Below are 21,821 nucleotides of genomic sequence, written 5' to 3' on the forward strand. Positions count from 1 at the left end.
GTTTACAGTTTTTACACTGGATTTTTTCTTCACTGCCACCCTTGATTGTTCAGCAAGAAAACCTGCTGGTTAATTCCAAAACGTTAACTATTTTTAATATTTTCAGTGTGATGTTAGTCTGTGAACGAGTGTGTAGTAAGAGTAATAACACTACTGTTAAATTTCTCCTTTACTCCTGAACTTTACTGCACTTTTCCTGTACTGCATGATCCAGTTATCTGTTTTGAGTAATAGAAATAAAGCACACAATGTCTTGGTTGTTATTTTTTGTATTTTATTATTAATATTATTACAAATGAAAAAAAAAATGTTTTAGTGAAAATACAAGTTTTAATAAAAATATTTTTTAAAAATTTTTAAATATTGAATATGCATTTCAAGATTATCATCAGTGAACAAAAGATGGTTGTAAGTAATATAAGATAATTTTTTTCTACTTTATTATTAATATTTGAAATGAAAAAAAAATGTTTTAGTAAAAATACAAGTTTTAATAAAATGTTTTTAAAAATTAAAAAAATGTTGGATATGCATTTCAAGATTATCATCAGTGAACAAAAGATGTTTGTAAGTAATATAAGATGAAATGTTTTGAGGTGTTATGGTGCCGATTGTAATACTGGAATTAAATCCACTTCTACAGCAAATGCATATGTATGTTACATTATCGTTTTATTATTGTTAAATTATTGTTTAGTTTCTCTCGCTTCTTTCAGTTAGCAGTATTTGCAGGCTTCAGCTAAACAAACTCAACTAAGCAGTCTATAAGATTCTGTGCTATTAAAAGCCTGACATTAAAGCAAACAATGTATTATAATAATAATTATTATACAAGCGATCGATTATCCTTAAAGAAAACACCACAACTTCCTCTTCTTACACAGTAACTCTGCTCACTCCTCCACAACTGGATTCTCAATTCCCTCTTCATCAGTTTGAGCTGTTAAAGAAAACAAATGAGCATTTTGTTGCAAGTTCATTCCAGGTGTTTATACTAGAAAGGTACCTAAACTTAATTTGACCTCATCCTAAACACAGTTCAAAGGTTAGTTTTAATGCTTATGATTGGCAGTGCTTCTGGAGAAGTTGTGTGAAAAAATAAACATCATTCATTAAGTCATCATCAGTAACTACAACTTATACTGTAGGTCAGAATTGCTTCATTAATTATTACCAACAACTTATCAGGGTGTCCTTTTGCTGCATTACATACTACCTTTGTCAACTCAGGCAGAGACTGACTCGTCCCTCAATGGGGGACGCTATTGTCACCAACTGCATGATCTCAATGTGAAATAAAATATTTACACTAAACTTTCTAAGTAAAACATTTACTTCATATGACAGTATTTAAACTGTGTTCTCTCAATAAAAACTTCCAGCTCGGTTGATATACAGCATTTTGAAACACATGGCACAGAATTTACATCCATATAGTGAATACTGACCACAAAGGGTTTATAAATGTGCATGACCAGGTGTTGTGAATTTTCTCTAATTAGCTGACTAAGGGCATTGTGTGGCAGCAGACTTTTATAAAACCTCTTTAACTGGCCTCGAAGTTGTCTGAGAAAGAAGCTATGTTAATACAATCACTGCCTTTTAAATCATTTTAATTTTTTTATACCTGTTATTATAATGGAAAATTATCATTATATATTACAGTGGAACCTCGGATTATGAGCATAATTTGTTCCAGAAGTGGGATCGTATTCCAAAACACTCATAAACCAAATTTTATTTTTCCATAAGAAATATTGGAAACTCAAATTATTCATTCCATAGCCTAAAAAAAATAAATACATGAAAATAATTTATACAAAATATTAGGTGAAAATAAAACAAATTAACCTGCACTTAACCTTTAAAAAAAAAAAAAAAAAATCCCGACAGATACATCAATACCTTTAATATGTTTCCGTTTATGTGCGCAGGCGCTGTGTATGTGTGGGTGTGTGTTTGAGCCTGTCGTTATGTGTGCGTAATTTGACACTGTGCCGATTTACAAACACATATTAAAGGTGAGAGAGAGAAAGTGTGTGTGTGTGAACTGGCATGATGTCAAATTACATGTGCGTACACTCTCTCTCTTGCGCCTTTAATGTATGTGTGTGTGTGTGCGTGTGTGTTTGTAAACCGGCATGGTGTCAAATTATGCGCGCGCGCACACATAACGACAGGCTGGTGGAGAAAATGGATTTTTACCTCTCTAATAAGACTTTCTTTTGCTTTACACGCGCGCAAACACGCGTGTTATAAGAAACAGTACACGCATGCATACAAACACAAAATAAAATGTTTTACACACACCTGGTCGCAGTGTTATAGTAAACAGTACATGCGCGCACGGATGTTGATTATGCCAATAAGAGACGCGCGCGAAGACCCAGTAGGAGAGACGATTACCCACAATTCCGCAGTGCAAAAGAGAGAAAAAACGTCGGCTCAGTTGTGATCACGTGACGATCGGCTTCAAAACAAGAAGCGCATACATGATACATGATACTCAGTACTCATAAACCAAGACTTGCTGTCAAAATGTATTAAAAATCTTTGCTCGTCTTGCGGAACACTCGCAAACTGCATTACTCGCAATCTGAGGTTTCACTGTATTCAACAATTAGTTCTCACTGAGTAACCTGATTGGATAAGAGGCATTCCATGAGTATTGATGTATGCTATAACATCCCCGTGACATCTAACTATATGTATTACTCAACTGCTTCACAGGTGTTCTAACAATCAGTTACCCCTGAACACGGGCACTACTTGGTGTGTGGGACAAGGGATACTAAATTCTACAGAGTGAATCAGCTTTCCATTTTTCATTATTAGGGATTCAACCCCAGAAGTGTTAGCTATCTTTGACTAAAATCTAAAATGGAATAAGTGGTTACATAAAGAGAAACCTGGGAGATTTACAAGACTGTCCACCACCTCCCTTATCTATTTTTCTTAAACTTTTGGTACCAGTAAGAATGTAAAAATACTTTCAGCCATAATAATAACATTAACTGTAGGTCACTACCTGTCAGTTGCCATCTCTGAGAGTTGTTGAACGTTAGTTCCACCGAGTGCTGAGGGTTATATGCTAGACAAACAAGATAATGGAAAAATAAACAAAGGAATCAAAATCTGTTGATAATAAATGTTGTTTATGGACAATAGTATACCAGAGGGCACCCGTGGCTCCATCCCCGTGAAGATCCTCACACCTGAGTGCTACTATTACCTGCTACTGGAGTGTGCGGTCGACTCGCTGCTGCTCATCTATCTGCTTTAGTGTTTTACCAGTCCTGATTTCTGCTTGCTGTATATGCTGCCTACTGTTATATTCAGTGAAGATAACCTGTGACCTGCCCAACTTATGATATAAAAGTTGGCTGTCCCAGTCGATGAAGAACACCTATGACGGAACTAACTGTACAAATAATACACTGGCAAAAGGCCAAATGTTTAATATACATGATATGAAATGATATTATATGATATGATATATGATACATTATATACCATATCATATGGACAATGGTGGATCAGTGGTAGGTGTTTCCCCTGCCATGCGGAAGGCCCAGGTTCAATTCCCAGCCAGTGCCCCAACCCCAGCCATTGGATGACTGTTTCTATCTGACCATTTTGATTCATACACATTCACATTCCATACAAACTCTTTTGATTGTGTAAAGTTGCTTTGCGACAATGACAATTGTTAAAAGCGCTATACAAATAAAATTGAATAGAATTAAATTGGATGCAGTGCTGGTCCCAAGCCTGGATGAAATGGGAGGGTTGCATCTGGAAGGACATCTGGAGTAAAACCTGTTCCAAATTTTTGATCGGATGATGCTGTGGTGACCCCTTTATTGAGAGCAGCCAAAAAACTAACAACATATATCATACCATATCATATCATATCATATCATATCATACTGTATCATATCTACAGTACATCAAATAAGTTATGTAAAAATATTGAAAGCACTTGGGGGAGGCGGGGGGGGGGGGGGTGGGCTGGTCACCTTAACTTGAGGATGTGAAACATTCTGAAAGATTTCTCACCTCGAGCTCTGTAACATTTAAACAGCAGAATGATGGTCACCAGTAGACATGAGAAGGCCGTCACTACACTACTGATCAGCATGATGGGAGGTTTTACATATGAAGGACCTGACGTTGAGTAAAAGAATAAGCATAACATTTTTTTTTTATAGATATAAACACAGTACAAACATTTTCTTTTTCACTATCGCACACACACACACACACACACATGACAGCATGTGGACACACTTCATATTTTGCAACTATATGCTTACATGTATATCAATATAAGTAATTTCATGTAAATGCACTGTGTTCAACATAGAAGTTTAGAGTTCAATTTAAATAAATATTTACCTGATTTCCCACCTCTGACTGAGACCCAGCTTTTCTCTGACTCTCCTCTCACTGAGTGATTACAGTGGTAGAAACCTTCATCTGACTTTGAGACCTTATGGATGATCATCTCTCCTGTAGTCTGTGTCTGGAGAACTGATCCATCTTTATAGAAATCAGCTTGGAGGATTGAGGACTTTGTGTTGCGATATAAACAGCGTAGGGTCAGAGGATGTCCCTCAGTCACAGGATGGACAGGACTCTCCAGGATCACATTACCATCTAGATCACAGAAGAAATATAACATGTACAGCACAAATATTTATTTATACATGCAGTGACAATGATTTAAAATAAATACTCTCAGTTTATGTTGTGTACAATAGTAGCGATTTAACATATAGCCAAGTCATATATTTCTCAAAACAAAACAAATAATTAAATTTAAAAAATGAATATATATATATATATATATATATATAATTACATAATAATATACATAATTACATGACAACCATTAAATAACCGGTAAGCCATTATATATATTATATAATGGTTGTCATGTAATTATGATCAATATTACATGCATTATTGTTCATTTTGCATTTATTATTATTATTATTATTATTATTATTATTAATAAAAGTGAAGTGTTTTTTGTTTGTTTTTTTTGTTTTTTGCCAGAATGAGTTAGTGTTCAAATGAAGTTGCATTAAGTGGACAGTTCTTTGGCTGGGACAAACATTGTAAGAATAGGGAATCCACTTGAGTACTGGAGTAGACACCAGTATCCTGGCCTTCACCAGCTGGCACTGAAACTTCTGTGTGAGATCATGTAGTTCAGGATTTTTAAGGTTGGTGAAAAACTGTCTCACCCTAACCACAGCTGTGAAGATTCTCTTAATGAATAAAATATTATTTTCTTTTAACGTACAATGTGCTACTCAGTATATGGAGCTCTGTCAAGATGCTCCTCAGTCGGACCGATAAGGTAGGTGCCAGCCAGCTGTACTGGCTTCACTTAGTCACTCGACTGCTTATCAGAATGGTGGTGTACAGTAATGAGAGGCATGTCATTATAGTGCAAACCTACTGGGTCACCAATTTGATTAAATGATGTTAGAGTTCGGCAACAGGATAATTTCAAAAAGACTTTGGCCACCATGGTGGCCAGATCTGATACCACCAGACTTCTTCGGGGTATGATCAAAGGAAAAGTCTAGTGAAACAAGCCTCTCACTGAAGAAGATCTAAAGGAAAACATCCAAAGTGAAAATTGCTGCTTTTTTCCCCTGATATCCTTGGCGATACATTCAGGAACATGAATAGTTGCACTGAAATGTGTCTGGCAGAAAATAGAGATCACTTCCAGCGTTGCACATAATGCAACTGATTACATATACAGTACACCAAGGTAGGTAGCCTTTTGTTTAGATTCAATCACAGATTGTTTAGTGAATCACTCTGTAATTAATTGAATACCAATGAATGCAAGAAGCACGGTGTGTTTAAGAACCTACATAAAACTAAAATGGGAACAGAGCATCTGGTATATTAAATATAGTAATTCAGGGACCACAATTGATTTTCGTGTGACACATATTTGAGCAATAAGGGTCACTAGTAAACCATATGCCAAATGATGCTTCAAGAATTTAACTTTTAAATATATATAATACTTTTCTTGAACCAATCAGTTGGGAAGCCTTGATGTTTCATGAAGCCTCATTTGGGCATAACTACTGGAAACTAAAAGTTAATGCTAACACAAGAAAACAGATTAAAAAAAAAAAAAAGCTAAACATATCAGGAAACAAGATAAGTTTTAATGAAAGCAGATGCAACAAGACCCAACTCAACCACAGACATTATATCGACTGATTAATTAAACTAAACAATGGGCAGGTAAATATCATTACGTTATGTGAGTAATAGGTGAGACGCAATCGTATCTGTACTTTACTTAAGTAGGTTTATTAGAGGATACTTTTTACTAGTGATGCGACGTACTGGGCCGATGCTTTGACGCGTGTGTCGAGAAATCCAAGAACTATTTATTGAAGCGCGTTTCGAGGCTTGTATTGTTTACATTGACTGACATCATGAACGTCGTTTGACGTCTCACTGCGATTGGCGGTTCAGGAAGTGGTTCGAATCTTGCCGACATGTATTGAGATACATACTGTATACAGTGGAACCTTATACAGGATATACATACTGTATACAGAGTAACGCGGTTTACGAGTGTTCCGGAAGACGAGCAAAGAGTTTTAATAAATTTTGACTTAAAAAACGAGCGTTGTCGTGGTTTACGAGCTCCGAGTGTCATGTATAACGCGTGCGCTTCTTGTTTTGACACCGAGCGTCGCGTCATCACAACTGAGCCAACGGTTTTTCTCTCTCTTGCGCTGCGGGTATTCATCTCCCCTGCTGGGTCTTAGTGCTCGTCTCTTACTGGTATAATCAACATCTGTGCACGCGTGTACTGTTTACTATAACACTGTGACTACGTGTGTAAAAAATATTTTATTATGTGTTCGGAAGCGCGTGTGTACAGCGCGTGTACTGTTTCTTATAACACACGTGTGTGCGTGCGAGTAAGGCAAAAGAAATTCTCAATACAGAGGTTAAAAATCTATTTTCTTCCTCATCGCGGTGTGTGTGTGTGTGTGTGCGCGCGAGAGCGTAATTAGACACTGTGCCGGCTGTGTGTGTGTGTGTGTGAAACCCTCATTCACAAACACACGCGCGCACAGAAATGAAGGCAAGAGACACACACTCTGCTCTTCGAAGAAACTCCGTCGCAAATCTTTTCAGAGGTACGGTGCTGGGTCATTTGTTTGTTTGTTTTACTTTACCACAGTGATTCTGTTAGTTTGCGCTCACACGAGTGTCATTAGCGATGTTTATTACTTTTTTTAAGATAAAACAGTGTAGCGGGAGGGAGACGTTGATTTATGACCTCTGTTTAGGGAAGTGTAGTCCAGTGCGGGAGATGCATTGTGGGTAATGCAGTCCGGTGTGTGTGAACGCGAATGTGAGATTTAAGTTAGGATATTGATCCTGAGTTTTGTTCTTCAGTAGTTTTTAGTTGGATTTAAGTGCAGGATCCACCCGAAAGTTTGTACTCTAACCTGACAATGTAGCAAATAAAAGAACAGGCATCGACCAGTTTATCCTTCTCATCATTACACGAGCATGAATTAACGAGCTGTTACGCTGTCGCGAGCAACATAAAAAAGCGGAGAAGCTTTGATAATTTAGAAGAGAACAACAGTCTTTCCGTTAATGTGTGTCTGAGTGTGTTTAAACAGGAGAAGAAAGTTTTAATGTGTAAGATGAGCAAGGGGAGACAGGAGGGGGTGAAAGCAAGAGTCTCCACTTACTCTAGCCTCACACACACACACACACAAGCGCACACATACACAGTGCCTGCATGCACAAAGGGAAACGCTTATCTGCCGGGATTTATTTTTAACTTTTTTGAAGGGTAACGTGCAGGATAATTTGTTTTATTTTTACTTAATATTTTGTATTAATTATTTTTATGTATTTATTTTTTTGGGCTGTAAAACAAATAATTTAAGTTTCTATTATTTCCCATGGGAAAATTAAATTTGGTTTACGAGCGTTTTGGAATACGAGCCCACTTCCGGAACGAATTATGCTCGTAATCCGAGGTTCCACTGTACTGTGTGTGTGTGTATAGGTGCTCTGAATGTTATTATGTAAATTTTCTACATTCTACAACAATACTGGGGATTTCAAAACTATAAAATAACACATATGGAATTAGGTAATTTGCAACAACAACAAAAACAACAGCTAGTTGTTAATTTAAAAAACAGAGGTCAGCCTTTCTGTAATAGTTCTTGCAAGAACAGTATTGTCAAGTGCATTTGCAAAATCTGTCAAGCACCATAATGAAACTGGCTCTCATGAAGGCCATCCCAGGAGGGCGAGACCAAAACCTACCTCTGCCGCAGACGAGAAGTTCATTTAGAGTTATCAGCCTGAAAAATGACCAATTAACAGCACCTCAGATTAGAGGCATTATAAAGTCTTTACAGAGCATAAGTAGCAGAAACATCTCACCAAAATGGAGGTTCAAAGGAGATTAATGCATTTTTTGGACGCCTTCAGCATTCCTTTACAATGTAGAAAGAAATAAAAAATATATAAAGCCAAAGGAATCTCTGCATAGTTCGAGGGTAGTATTATTTTTAAATAAAAATGAATAAAGTATCGCACCCCCACCCCACAACAACCAGTTGCACAAGCACATGCACTGCCCTTCTCTTCTTTCCTCTTCTCAGTAGCACTGCCTCAGTCTGAAAAGTTTATTCACATCCTGCCAGACTCACTCTCCAATCACTGTCCCTCCCTCTCATATGACAGAAATGATAAAATATTAATGTTATGGAGGAGGGTCACTTTTGGTATGTGTGCTACTGCCATGGAACATTGATCAAAATGTAGCAGGCACGAAAATCTTATAAACACTACAAACAGCCACAATCATGTTAATAGGGAGAGAAAACGACAAATGGTTTAAATGGGCTATTATCTTTAACTCACAATAGAATAATACATAGTTTAATGAAAATCATGTAAGTCCCATGCCCAACCTAGGGCAAGACAGCTTTGAGAGGATAAAATGCTAAAATTATATGGGTCTTCTTTAGAGAAAGTAACAAAATTTAAGTATCTAGGATTGTGGTTTGATGATAAATTAACCTGGAAGAACCATATAGAATATATATTAAAGAAAATAGTCTTTAAAGGGCATTTATGTTGGTCTTATGCGATCAGCACTAGATTATGGATGCATAGTTTATGAGGCAGCATCATCAACTTTGTTAAAGAAACTAGATGTCATGCAAGCTAAGGCATTAAGACTTATTTTAGGAGTAGTTAGAACTACATCCATTGCAGCTTTGCAAGTGGAAACATCAGAAATGCCATTATTTATAAGAAGACGGAAACTAGCTATGGCATACTGGATAAACTTACAGGGACAGTGAGATGATCATCCGGTAAGGGAAGTCTTGAATGACTGCTGGGAAATTTTAAATACAACAGGTAAAGGCTTTGCATGGGAAATAAAGGGATGGGTTAATGAAGACGGACTAGATTCAATATCATTTACCCCAATAGTGGTATTATCCCCAATTCCACCTTGGATAATAGCTCATCCTGAAATAGACTTAAAATTGCACGAGAACAGAAGGGAAATGGATGAAGCTGTTAGTTTAATTACATATGTAAACGATTATATTAAAAACTCACAGACGGGTCTAAGAATACAGATACTGGAAGGACAGGGGCTGCATTTTATGTTCCAGAATTTAAGGTGAGAAAGGCTGGAAGGATAACAGGTGGTACATCAGTATATACAGGTGAGATGACAGCAATTCTAATAGCACTAGAGTGGGTTTATGAAATTAGACCTGATAAAGTGGTAATATGATCTGACTCTATGGCAGTCCTTAGAAGTTTACAGTCAATGGAAACAAATAGAACTGATATTTTAACAGAAATCATTATCAGATTATACAGTTTACAACAAGTGGGAATTATAATTCGATTTATGTGGGTCCCAGCACACGTGGGAATTCAAGGTAATGAGGAAGCAGATAAAATAGCCAAAGAATCATTAAAAATGGAAGAACCAAATATAAACCTTTTACTTAGTAGATCAGAAGGAAAACAGTTAATTTTAAAGGCATGTAATAGGAAATGGCAGACATTTTGGGATTCATGTCATACAGGTCGGCACTTTTACAAGGTTAAAAAAACCATAAAGAAAAGCAAAATAGTTCACAACTTAAGTAGAAGAGAACAAGTTATCTTTACACGGTTACGAACTGGACATTTAAATCTAAATAATACTTTACACTTAATAGGGAAGCATAGTACAGGTTTATGTGAAGTCTGCTAGAACATGTGTTGAAGGAATGTAAGATATATGAAAAAGAAAGGAGGATTCTTAAGAAAGAATTACAAGCAGTAGGGTGCCAGGAATTCACCATAAACAGTTTTTTTTAAATGATGGTCTAAATTTTGGAAAACAAATAAATGCAGTCATGATATTTATTAAGAATAGTGGGTTATATAATAGGATTTAGGAGGAAGTAGCTTATTCTCTTCACACTCCATCACAGTAGGTGGCGGTATGCACCTTAAAGTTGGTTTGCAACCCGCCATAAAACCAAAAGAAGAAGAAACTGGGCCGAGCATTGTTATTGTCTAGTGGGCTTTTGTTTTGTTTGAAAATTGGGTTATGTTAGTACTGGCTCTGAGGGTTTGTTTTCTGTGTTTAAGGGTGATTAAGTTTATCTTTGGTTATGCCTTTATGTGTGAGTATGTAGGAGCGAACCTCATAGGAGCGTGTGTGTGTGAATGTGGCTCATAGGAGCGTAAGGGTGTGTGTGTGTGTGTGTGTGTGAGTCGCTCGTAGACGCATACCAGGTTTAAGTTTACCTCAAGGGGCTTTGGTCATATGTTTGAGTGTTGTAGCGTTTGTCTGTTTGAGTTTTCGTTATCGTGATCTGTTTAAGAGAGGCTTTGGGGCCTTTGTCACGGCACATAGCCACAGTAGTGCGCCTAACACAGAGCTTGTCTGTCAATTTGTCTAAGGTATTAGAGCCTGTATATTTGTCTAAGGTATTAGGACCTGTATGTATGTCTGTGTTAGAAAGCCTAGGTTCCAACTCTAAGCGTGTGTTAACCGTGATGGGTTTCCAGAGCCCACGTATGTTTGTTCCCAGTATCCCCGTGTGTGTGTTTTGTTTCCAGAACCCTTGTGTGTTATGTTTACTGAGCCAGTGTTTTGTTCGTTTATTTTCAGTGTGTTTAGTTGTTGTTTTTTTGTGAATAAAAGACTCTTAATTTTGAAAAGACCCTCTGCGTTTATGCCCGCCTCTTTAAGCCCACGGCTACACCATCAGCCTTTACACCTGGACTCATGACAGCATCTCTTGATAAATAACAGATTTTTTTTTTTGTTTTGTTTTGTTTTTTTAATTGGAAAGATGTTAACACAGTCTCTCTTGGAAATGGAAAAATGCACAATATTTTCAGCAAACATTGGTGCATAGTTACTTTTTATGTCATGAATTAAACAAAGTTAAAAACATTATTGTGGCACTGTACAAAAGTTTGGGCACCATACATGATCAGTACTTGCAGTAGTAACACCTCCTCTGGCAGATATCACAGCTTGCAAACGCTTTTTATAGCCAGAAAAACGTCTTTCAATCCTTGTACTTGGGATTTTTTACAGATTGTGTGAAGTTTACTTCCAGAATTTGCTGGTATTTAGTGGAATCCATTCTTCCCTCCACCCGTGCAGTGTTTCCTGTGCCACTGGCTGCAACACAACCTCAAAGCATGATCGATTCACCCCATTGTCTGTGCAAGCATGGCTGCACAGTGGAATGGATGCACCACCACTGCTGAGTCTGCTAAATCTTCCTGCAGGATTTTTTGCAGTCAAATGGGGGTTTTGATTTGTCTTTCTGACCAGCATAGGACTAGTTCTCTTCAAGAGTTTTCTTGGTCTTCCAGATCTCATCTTGACCTCCACAGTTCCCCTGAACTGCCATCTCTTAATTACATTTCTTACTGTGAAAACTGCAAGCTGACAACGCTTTGCTATCTTCTTGTAGCCTTCTCCTGCATTGTGGGCTTCAATAACTTTCATTTTCAGAATCTTACACAGCTGCTTAGACGAGTGATTGTTGAGTGTCTGCAAGTATGTGCACAAGGTTTGAAGAGTCAAAGTATTTCTAAAGCTTTGAAATTGTCATTTACTAATGACAGCTGTTGCTATGAATGAGATCTAATGGGATGATTAAGGGCTGAAACCTTGTAAAAAGAATCTGAGACTCTGAAACTCTAAGGGTGCCCAAACTTTTGTACAGTGCCATAATGTTTTTATTTTTTTTATTTTGTTCAATTTATGGCATAAGTAACTATACACAGTGCATTTTGTACATATTGTGCATTTTTTCTATTTCCAAGAGAGAATGTGTTAACATACAATTTTTTAATTACAAAAAAATCACCAAAATCAGGTATTTATTATAGGGTGCCTAAACTTTTGCATAAGACTGTACTTCAACAACTCTATATTTTGCAAAATCATTAATATTGTTCGGATATCCTATAGGTAAAATATATGTTACAGGTTCATTTGGATGAATTTTAGTTATTTTGGTGGGAGCTCAATGTTTTGGAGCAGACTGAAAACCCAAGTCTGAAAGACATTAATAACTGTTAGTAACTGTTTAAAACCAAAAGTGATAGAAAGCTGCAAAGCTTACACTTATTAGAACAACATCTATTTAATGACATTGTGAGACTCATTAGCCTTACTGTGTAGTGTTGAATTAGATGTAAACTATTTAGATAGATAGTTTTGAAGAGTTGCATTACAGCCTGATTCAGTATCTTATCTCCTCTACTGTAGCTGATTCAGCTGATGAAAGAAATTAAACTGACATTCGGTTGCTGGCTTCTGGTAATATTACAATAAAAAAACATGTTCAAAACATTCCTGCGATAAACCAGATAAGTGTCTCTAGTAGAACAGTTCCCCCAGATGGAAATGAAAAATCCTAAATATTCCATAATAAAGCAACTCACCATGCACTGTGATGTTGACAGGATTACTGTTTTCTCCAGATTCAGACTCACACCAGTAAACTCCAGTGTAGGATGTGGAGAGGGAGCTGATTTTACATGTAGATCCTATGACTGATGCACACCATGAACAAGTTGGCAATCCCCATCGGTGTGTATAATGTCTCACTGTCCATCCAGTAGAGTTACTCTGGTCTTCACAGCTCAGTGTGAGAGAGTCACCAGTAAAGTGTTGAGTTCTGTTGGGATTGATGATCAGAGAGACTGGAGGAGATTCACCTTAAACACAGATTATAATTCACGTGTTATTATGATTGTCTTTTTATGGCATAACTTCCAATGAACACATTCATACCTCATTTCATTACAAAGTGCTTTATAAATGAGAATAATCCTTTACCAGCTAAGCATTTCAACTGTCTTAAACATTCCTCACTTAGGAGTTAGAATATAAAGAGTTTTACACCAAACATTAGCACAGCTATTCTGCATATGTTAAATTAATGCTGTGCAAATGTTTAGATTTTATTTACACATCTATATTCAACACTCCAGCACACGAGTGTTTTATTTTTCCTCACCAGTGATCCATAGTAGCTGTGATTCGCTGCGATCTGTCTGAACCTGCTGTCCGTCTCTCTCAGCACTGCACATATAAACTCCTGTGTGATTACGAGTAGCAGGACTGATAGTGTAGGAGCCTCGAGATCCTCTGCTGCTGTCTGAGAGGAGTTCAACTTCATACCTGATATCTCTAAAACTGTATCTGTAGGGCACATGTCTGTACCAGCTGAATGTCCAGTCTGTAGAGGAGTCTGTAACCTCACAGTTTAGAGTCACTGAGTCTCCTTCAGTCAGCCAGGTCTGTGGAGATACACTCAGTACTGGGCGTGGTGTCACTGTTACACAGGAAATATAAAAATACACTTAATTACATACATTTACTTCATACATAATAATGATTCCATACCTCAAAGATCACATAAAAAGCAGAAAAAAAAATAATAGGAAAAAATAATACTAAATGAGGATGAGAAAATTAGAAATGTATTTATTCTAGGAACAGGTATAAGAATTTGATAAATGAAAGTTATAAGTGTAAAGAGCCATGTAGGTTTGGATTTTTTTTCTCCCTTAATAATAAAAACCATCATTTAAAAACTGCATTTTGTGTTTACTTGTGTTATCTTTGACTAATAGTTAAATGTGTTTGATGATCAGGAACATTTTGTGTGACAAACATGCAAAAGAATAAGAAATCAGGAAGGGGGCAAATAGTTTTTCACACCACTGTATATGTATAGTGATGATGTTGTTTAAAAACCCAGGTTGGAGAGACAATATCTGATGAAAATTACCTAATGCACGGCTTATTATTATTGTTTTGAATTGTCGAATAAAAATTTAAAACCAACACTGAATTAAAGCTGCAAATCTTACACTTATTTGAACAAAATCTATTTCATGGAATTGTGAGACTCATTAGTGTTACTGTGTTTAGTGATGTTAAATTGGATGTAAAATTTAGATAAGGAATGTAAAACTGGAGCTGTGTAGAGCTGCATTACAGCCTCGTTTAGTGTTTTATCTGCTCCACTGTAGCTGATTCGGCTCAAGAGAGAAACTCAACTGACATTTGGTTGCTGCCTTCAGGTAATATTACCATTACAGAACATGCAGAAATTTTATAACATTACTGCAAACTAACAGTTCAGTGTCTCTTGTTGAACAGTTCTCCCAGGGAACCTCAGAGCTGGATATTCTGTAATTAAACATTTCCCTTTTCCTTTACCAATAAACATTTAACATGAAGACTCACCATGCACTGTGATGTTGACTGGATTACTGTTTTCTCCAGATTCAGTCTCGCACCAGTAAACTCCAGTGTGTGATGTGGAAAGGGAGCTGATTGCACATGTAGATCCTGTATCTGATGCACACCATAAATAAGTTGTCCAATACCATTCATGTCTGTGTTGTCTCACTGTCCATCCAATGGAATCAGTCTGGTCCACACAGGTGATTGTGAGAGAGTGACCAGTAAAGTGTTGAGTTCTGCTGGGATTGATGATCAGAGAGACTGGAGGAGATTCACCTTAAACACAGAATATTATGATTTATATGTGTTATTATGATTGTGTTGGCATAACTTACTTACAAAGGTGTTGTCATTTTCCTCACCAGAGATCCATAGTGGCAGTAAATTGCTGTAAGATGTCTGAACCTGGTGTCCGTCTTTCTCTCCTCTGCACATATAAACTCCTGTGTGATAACGAGTGGCAGGACTGATAATGTAGGAGCCTCCACATCCTCTGTTGCTGTCTGAGAGAAGTTTCTCTTTATACCTGATACCCCCATCACTTTCTCTGTAGGGAACATGTCTGTACCAGCTGAATGTCCAGTCTGTAGAGGAGTCTGTAACCACACAGTTTAGGATCACTGAGTCTCCTTCAGTCAGCCAGCTTTGGGGAGATACACTCAGTACTGGGCGTGATGTCCCTGTTACACAGGAAATACACATTTTTGTTAATCTTTCGGCAGCTCCCATTGAGGGGTTGCCACTGCGGACTATACAATCGGCACAACAGCTTGGCACAGGATTTTTCGCCGGATTGCCCTTCCAGAAACCTACCACTGAGACATCAATGCCCATTCACAGGAAATGCACAAATATACTTTAATCTGTACATTCACTTTATACATAAAAATCACCCCAAACCTCACATATAAACAGAAACAGAAAGGAATGGTAAAAAAAAAATACTAAACGTAAGAAATTAATAAAGAAAACCTTAAAACTCAATTAAGACATGCCACCATGAAGTAGATTTGTTAACGGCTTAATGTTAGCAGCAGACGCTGATAACATACAACACTGCACATTAATATGCCTTTATCAGGGACGTGGAATTTATTTATTATCTCACAGTAATTGTGAAAGTACAAACAATTGTGAAAGTAATTGGGAAAGTCGTATTGCATGTTTATTTATACTTAGCTCAGTTTGATGTAAGACATTTCTTAGCTAGATTACCAGAAGTGAATGGGTAAAGGAAGGGAACCTGTTATGCATGTTTTTTGTTAGTTTCATTGTTTTAACAGTTAGTTATGCTTAATAGGAAAGTTTTCTTTGCTAGCTATGTAAAAGCCGGCAAGTGAAGGAAGGTAATCCGTTAACCTTTTATTGTTTAGTTTTTTCTTTCTGTAAAACCAAGCAAATGCAGTGTGTGAAGATCAACAGTTTCTTTAAACACCAAGGATCACCTGTAGGTCTGAATCTGGAAATCATTGTCTCCTTCATTCAGGACGAATAAAGCATGATTTTTTTTTTTCCAGGAAACAACACTCATGACCTTATACAGCGTATACTGTATATATATATATATATATATATATATATATATATATATATATATATATTTAGTGGAACCTCGGATTACAAGTAACCTGGTTTACGAGTGTTCCACAAGATGAGCAAATATTTTTAATAAATTTTGACTTGAAAAACGAACAAGTCTTGGTTTACGAGCACTGAGTATCATGTATCATGCATGCGCTTCTTGTTTTGACACCAAGCATCACGTGATCACAACTGAGCCATCGGTTTTTCTCTCTCTTGCACTGCAGAATTGCGGGTAATTGCCTCCCCTGCTGGGTCTTAGTGCTTGCATCTTACTGGTATAATCAACATCCGTGCACGCGTTTACTGTTTACTATAACACTGTGTCAACGTGTGTGTGTGTAAAACATATTTTATTTTGTGTTCGGAAGCGCGTGTGTACAGCACGTGTTCTGTCTCTTATAACACACGTGTGCGCATAAGTAAAGCAAAATATATTCTCAATACAAAGGTTAAAAATCCATTTTCTTCCTCTACTCATTGCTACAGTGTGTGTGTTTGTGTGAGTGTGTGTGCGCGCACGAGCGTAATTTGACCAGGTCTGTGTGTGTGTGTGTGTGTGTGTGTGAAGCACCCCCACGGTTCACAAACATACACACACGCACAGACATTAAGGCGAGGGACACACTCTCTGTTCTACACAGAAACACTGCTCTGTCGCGATTCTTTTCAGGGGTAAAGTGCGGTTCATTTGTTTGTTTGTTTGTTTGACTTTACAGCAGTGATTCCATTAGTATGCGCTCACACGAGTGTCATTAGCGATGTTCCTTGCTAATTTTTCAGATAAAACAGAGAAAGAGGTTGATTTATGACAGCTGTTTATGAAAAGGTAGTCCAGTACGGGAGATGCACTGTGGGTAATGCAGTCCAGTGTGTAAACGCGAATGCGAGATAACCCCAGTGAAAAAAAATACACTTTAGTGTATTACAAATATATTGAAATCCTCGATAGTACATTGCAAATATACTAACTAAAAATTGTACCATCAGTTGATATATAAAAAGTATACTAACATCATGCTTTTACCAAATTTTGGAACTAAATTTTAAATATTCCTAAAAATAATTGTATTATAGTACACTTTATAAAAAATATATTATTGGAAAATATACTTTAAGTGAAAGGTTTGTCTAATTTTCAAAGTATACTTATTTAAACTTGTTTTTCAATGTATTTTTGGTATATATAAAAAAAAATATGCTCGAAATAATCATTGTACAAATGTACAGAAAATATACATTAGAATAAAATTTTTAATATTCGGTAGTCTCGGTATATTATCAGTTAAATTTAAATGTACTTATATTTAGTGCACTACTCTCTCGTGCTTTTAGACTCGTTTCTGCACGCTGAATCTTTCTCTCGCGCGCACACGATGTTAAACTCGTTTTTGTGCGCTAAAAATCTTTTTTTCCTGTTCAAGATAATTTATGTTTGCACTCTCTCACTCTTCTGTGCGCTCACAAAATTAAGTGACACACTGCAGCAGTGTGATATCTTTGTATCTATTCCAGCCAACCATGGACTAGAATCGGCACCAGACCAGCCAATCAGAGATTGTAGGCGGGCAGATTCGGAAAGTCCGCTCTCTGATTGGCTCCCCAGTCCGCCACTTCTAGTTTGAATTAACGGCTGGAAGCTGCATCATCGCGTGCGTTAGTTCGTATCGTTATTATTTTATTTTCATCGGCAAAAGGTAAATTTAACGGTTTTTGTTAGGTAATTTGTAATTAAGTACATACTTTAAACTATAGAATGTATTGTATAATGTGTTGTTGCTAAATCTCATGTACTTTGCTTGTGGTATAATGGCTCCGTAGCTCTCGGCCTGTTTTCAGTTTCTGTGTAACAGAATCAACACACCAGGTTTAAACTAATACTGTACCTGTATACTCTAATACTGATGTCTGTCTGTGTCCACACACCAGGTTTAAACTAATACTGTACCTGTATACTCTAATACTAATGTCTGTCTGTGTCCACACACCAGGTTTAAACTAATACTGTACCTGTATACTCTAATACTGATGTCTGTCTGTGTCCACACACCTGGTTTAAACTAATACTGTACCTGTATACTCTAATACTAATGTCTGTCTGTGTCCACACACCAGGTTAAAACTAATACTGTACCTGTATACTCTAATACTAATGTCTGTCTGTGTCCACACACCAGGTTTGAACTAATACTGTACCTGTATACTCTAATACTGATGTCTGTCTGTGTCCACACACCAGGTTTAAACTAATACTGTACCTGTATACTCTAATACTAATGTCTGTCTGTGTCCACACACCAGGTTTAAACTAATACTGTACCTGTATACTCTAATACTGATGTCTGTCTGTGTCCACGCACCAGGTTTAAACTAATACTGTACCTGTATACTCTAATACTGATGTCTGTCTGTGTCCACGCACCAGGTTTAAACTAATACTGTACCTGTATACTCTAATACTGACGTCTGTCTGTGTCCACACACCAGGTTTAAACTAATACTGTACCTGTATACTCTAATACTGACGTCTGTCTGTGTCCACACACCAGGTTTAAACTAATACTGTACCTGTATACTCTAATACTGACGTCTGTCTGTGTCCACACACCAGGTTTAAACTAATACTGTACCTGTATACTCTAATACTGACGTCTGTCTGTGTCCACACACCAGGTTTAAACTAATACTGTACCTGTATACTCTAATACTGATGTCTGTCTGTGTCCACACACCAGGTTTAAACTAATACTGTACCTGTATACTCTAATACTGATGTCTGTCTGTGTCCACACACCAGGTTTAAACTAATACTGTACCTGTATACTCTAATACTGATGTCTGTCTGTGTTCACACACCAGGTTTAAACTAATACTGTACCTGTATACTCTAATACTGATGTCTGTCTGTGTTCAGACTACAGTTTAAATTTTAGTTTTGTAACCTTGTGCAAATTAAATCTGTTGAACTCATAAATAAAATCTCCCTCATAATTACTGTACTGATGTAATGTGTTTTAAAAACATGTTATAGTGTAGAAAATACATTCAGCATTTGTAAATTATCCTAAACACCTTTAGTGTACTGGTAATACATTTGCAATACTGTAATATAGAAGGTTTTATGTACTGTATGATACAATAAAAGTATATTTACATTAACCTCACAGTGTACTTTTTTAGTATCTGTAATTGACAAGAAGTATAACAGCTACTGCTGTAATAAAAATATATACTCATAGTATATTAATTATGTATTTGTTACACAGTAAAAATAGCTGTAATGTACTTATAATACATTAAATATATACTTTAATTGTATTAATTACTGTCAGGTATTTACGTTAGTACACACACAGGCATATACTTTAAGTGTACTAAGTATACTTAAAGTTGTTCCACTTTAGCACACAAAAGTATACTTAATAAACTTAAAATTGTACTTTTGTCCAATTTAATTACAACTTAAATACACTTAGTACAAAATGAGTTGTTCCAAAATAGCAAACTTCAAGTATACTAGTCATTAGTCTGGCTGCAAGTACATTTAAGTATGCTTTGGCATGCTAGGATTTAATATACTTAGTATACTTTTTTTTTTTTTTTACTAGGGAGGCTAGGATATAGAGCTTAAGTTTTGTTCTTAAGTAGTTTTTTTTAGTTGGATTTAAGTGCAGGATCCACCCGAAAGTTTGTACTATAACCTGACAATGGAGCAAATAAAAGAACGGGCATGCATCGACCAGTTTGTCCATCTCATCATTACACGAGCATGAATTAACAGGCTGGTACACTGTCGCGAGCAACATTAAAAATAAAGTGGAGAAGCTAACAACAGTATTTCCGTTAATGGGTGTGTGTGCTTAATTCAGACCAGGGAAGAAATTTTACTTGTAAGATGAGAAGGGGGAGACAGGAGGGGCTAAAAGCAAGAGTCTCCACTTACTCTAGCCTCTCACACACACACACACACACACACACACACACACACACACACATACACACAGCGCCTGCACGCACAAACGGAAACACTTATCTGTCTGGATTTATTTTTACTTTTTTGAAAGGTAAAGTGCAGGTTAATTAGTTTTATTTTTAGTTTATATTTTGTATTAATTATTTTTATGTATTTATTTTTTTGGGCTGTGGAACGAATCATTTAAGTTTCCATTATTTCTTATGAGAAAATTAGGTTTACGAGTGTTTTGGAATACGAGCACACTTTCAGAACAAATTAATTTAAAAACCTTACTGAAATAAACCAGTTACAGTTAGGGTCTCTTGTTGAACAGTTGTTAAAACTCCCATTTGAAAACTCATGAATCATAAATATTTCATCATAAAACATTTCCATTCGCCTTTAAACAATAAACACACTACACTAGACTCACCATACACTGTGATGTTGACAGGATTACTGTTTTCTCCAGATTCAGACTCACACCAGTAAACTCCAGTGTCGGATGTGTCGAGGTAGCTGATTTTACATGTAGATCCTGTATCTGATGCACACCATAAATAAGTTGACAAATACCATTCATGTCTGTATCGTCTCACTGTCCATCCAGTAGAGTTACTCTGGTCCTCACAGGTCATTGTGAGAGAGTGACCAGTAACGTGTTGAGTTCTGTTGGGATTGATGATCAGAGAGACTGGAGGAGATTCACCTTAAACATAAGTCACACAACTGTTTTCATTTATGGAATTAGCACTGAAGACAGCCACACACCATCTGATTAAACAGTGCTATATGAATGAGAATAATCCACTAACAGTGCTTAGGGCTTTTTAAGTGTGTACTGTATAAACAATCCTCAACAAGGAGGGAGAATATAACACACCAAACATTAGACACAGATATAATTCTGCATATGTTAAATCAATGCTGTGCAAATGTTTAGGTATTGACAGGTCCTGTCAATTTTTCTCACCAGTAATCCATAGTGGCTGTGAATTGCTGTGATCTGTCTGAACCTGCTGTTCATCTCTCTCTCCTCTGCACATATAAACTCCTGTGTGATTACGAGTAGCAGGACTGATAGTGTAGAAGCTGCAATATCCTCTGCTGCTGTCTAAGAGGAGTTCCTCTTTATACCTGATATGTCCATAAATGTCTCTGTAGGGAACCTCTCTGTACCAGCTGAATGTCCAGTCTGTAGAGGAGTCTTTAACTTCACAGCTTAGAGTCACTGAGACTCCTTCAGTCACCCAATTCTGTGGCGATACACTCAGTACTGGGCGTGGTCTATCTGTTACACAGGAAATATACAAATTCATTCACAACAATCATTTCATACTCAAAGATTACATAAAAAGCAAGTTAAAAAGTAATACTAAATGAGGATGAAAAAAAATATTTGGATAAGGCATTAGAAATGTATTTGTTCCCTTTGACCTCAAT

The 21,821-nt window shown here is 36.8% G+C and overlaps 1 protein-coding gene across 2 annotated transcripts in view; it reads right to left on the reverse strand.

Annotated features, from left to right (window-relative positions):
• Positions 1-320: 320 nt before the first annotated feature.
• The window catches only part of LOC128524366 (Fc receptor-like protein 5), a 37,636-nt gene continuing 16,135 nt past the window's right edge, over positions 321-21,821 (reverse strand). Inside the window, exons 3-12 of one of the 2 annotated variants that reach the window (XM_053496911.1) lie at positions 21,352-21,669; positions 20,812-21,087; positions 15,205-15,522; positions 14,843-15,118; positions 13,605-13,922; positions 13,027-13,302; positions 4,399-4,659; positions 4,060-4,167; positions 3,029-3,091; positions 321-940 (exon numbers count right to left, since the gene is read on the reverse strand). In XM_053496911.1, coding sequence (XP_053352886.1) covers positions 894-940; positions 3,029-3,091; positions 4,060-4,167; positions 4,399-4,659; positions 13,027-13,302; positions 13,605-13,922; positions 14,843-15,118; positions 15,205-15,522; positions 20,812-21,087; positions 21,352-21,424 — 2,016 coding nt within the window. In that variant the 5' untranslated portion in view covers positions 21,425-21,669 and the 3' untranslated portion in view covers positions 321-893. The remainder of the gene's footprint in view (positions 941-3,028; positions 3,092-4,059; positions 4,168-4,398; positions 4,660-13,026; positions 13,303-13,604; positions 13,923-14,842; positions 15,119-15,204; positions 15,523-20,811; positions 21,088-21,351; positions 21,670-21,821) is intronic. The other variant, XM_053496920.1, reaches the window with a different exon arrangement.

The sequence above is a fragment of the Clarias gariepinus genome, chromosome 1 (genome assembly GCF_024256425.1).
Source record: "Clarias gariepinus isolate MV-2021 ecotype Netherlands chromosome 1, CGAR_prim_01v2, whole genome shotgun sequence".
Classification (NCBI taxonomy): domain Eukaryota; kingdom Metazoa; phylum Chordata; class Actinopteri; order Siluriformes; family Clariidae; genus Clarias; species Clarias gariepinus.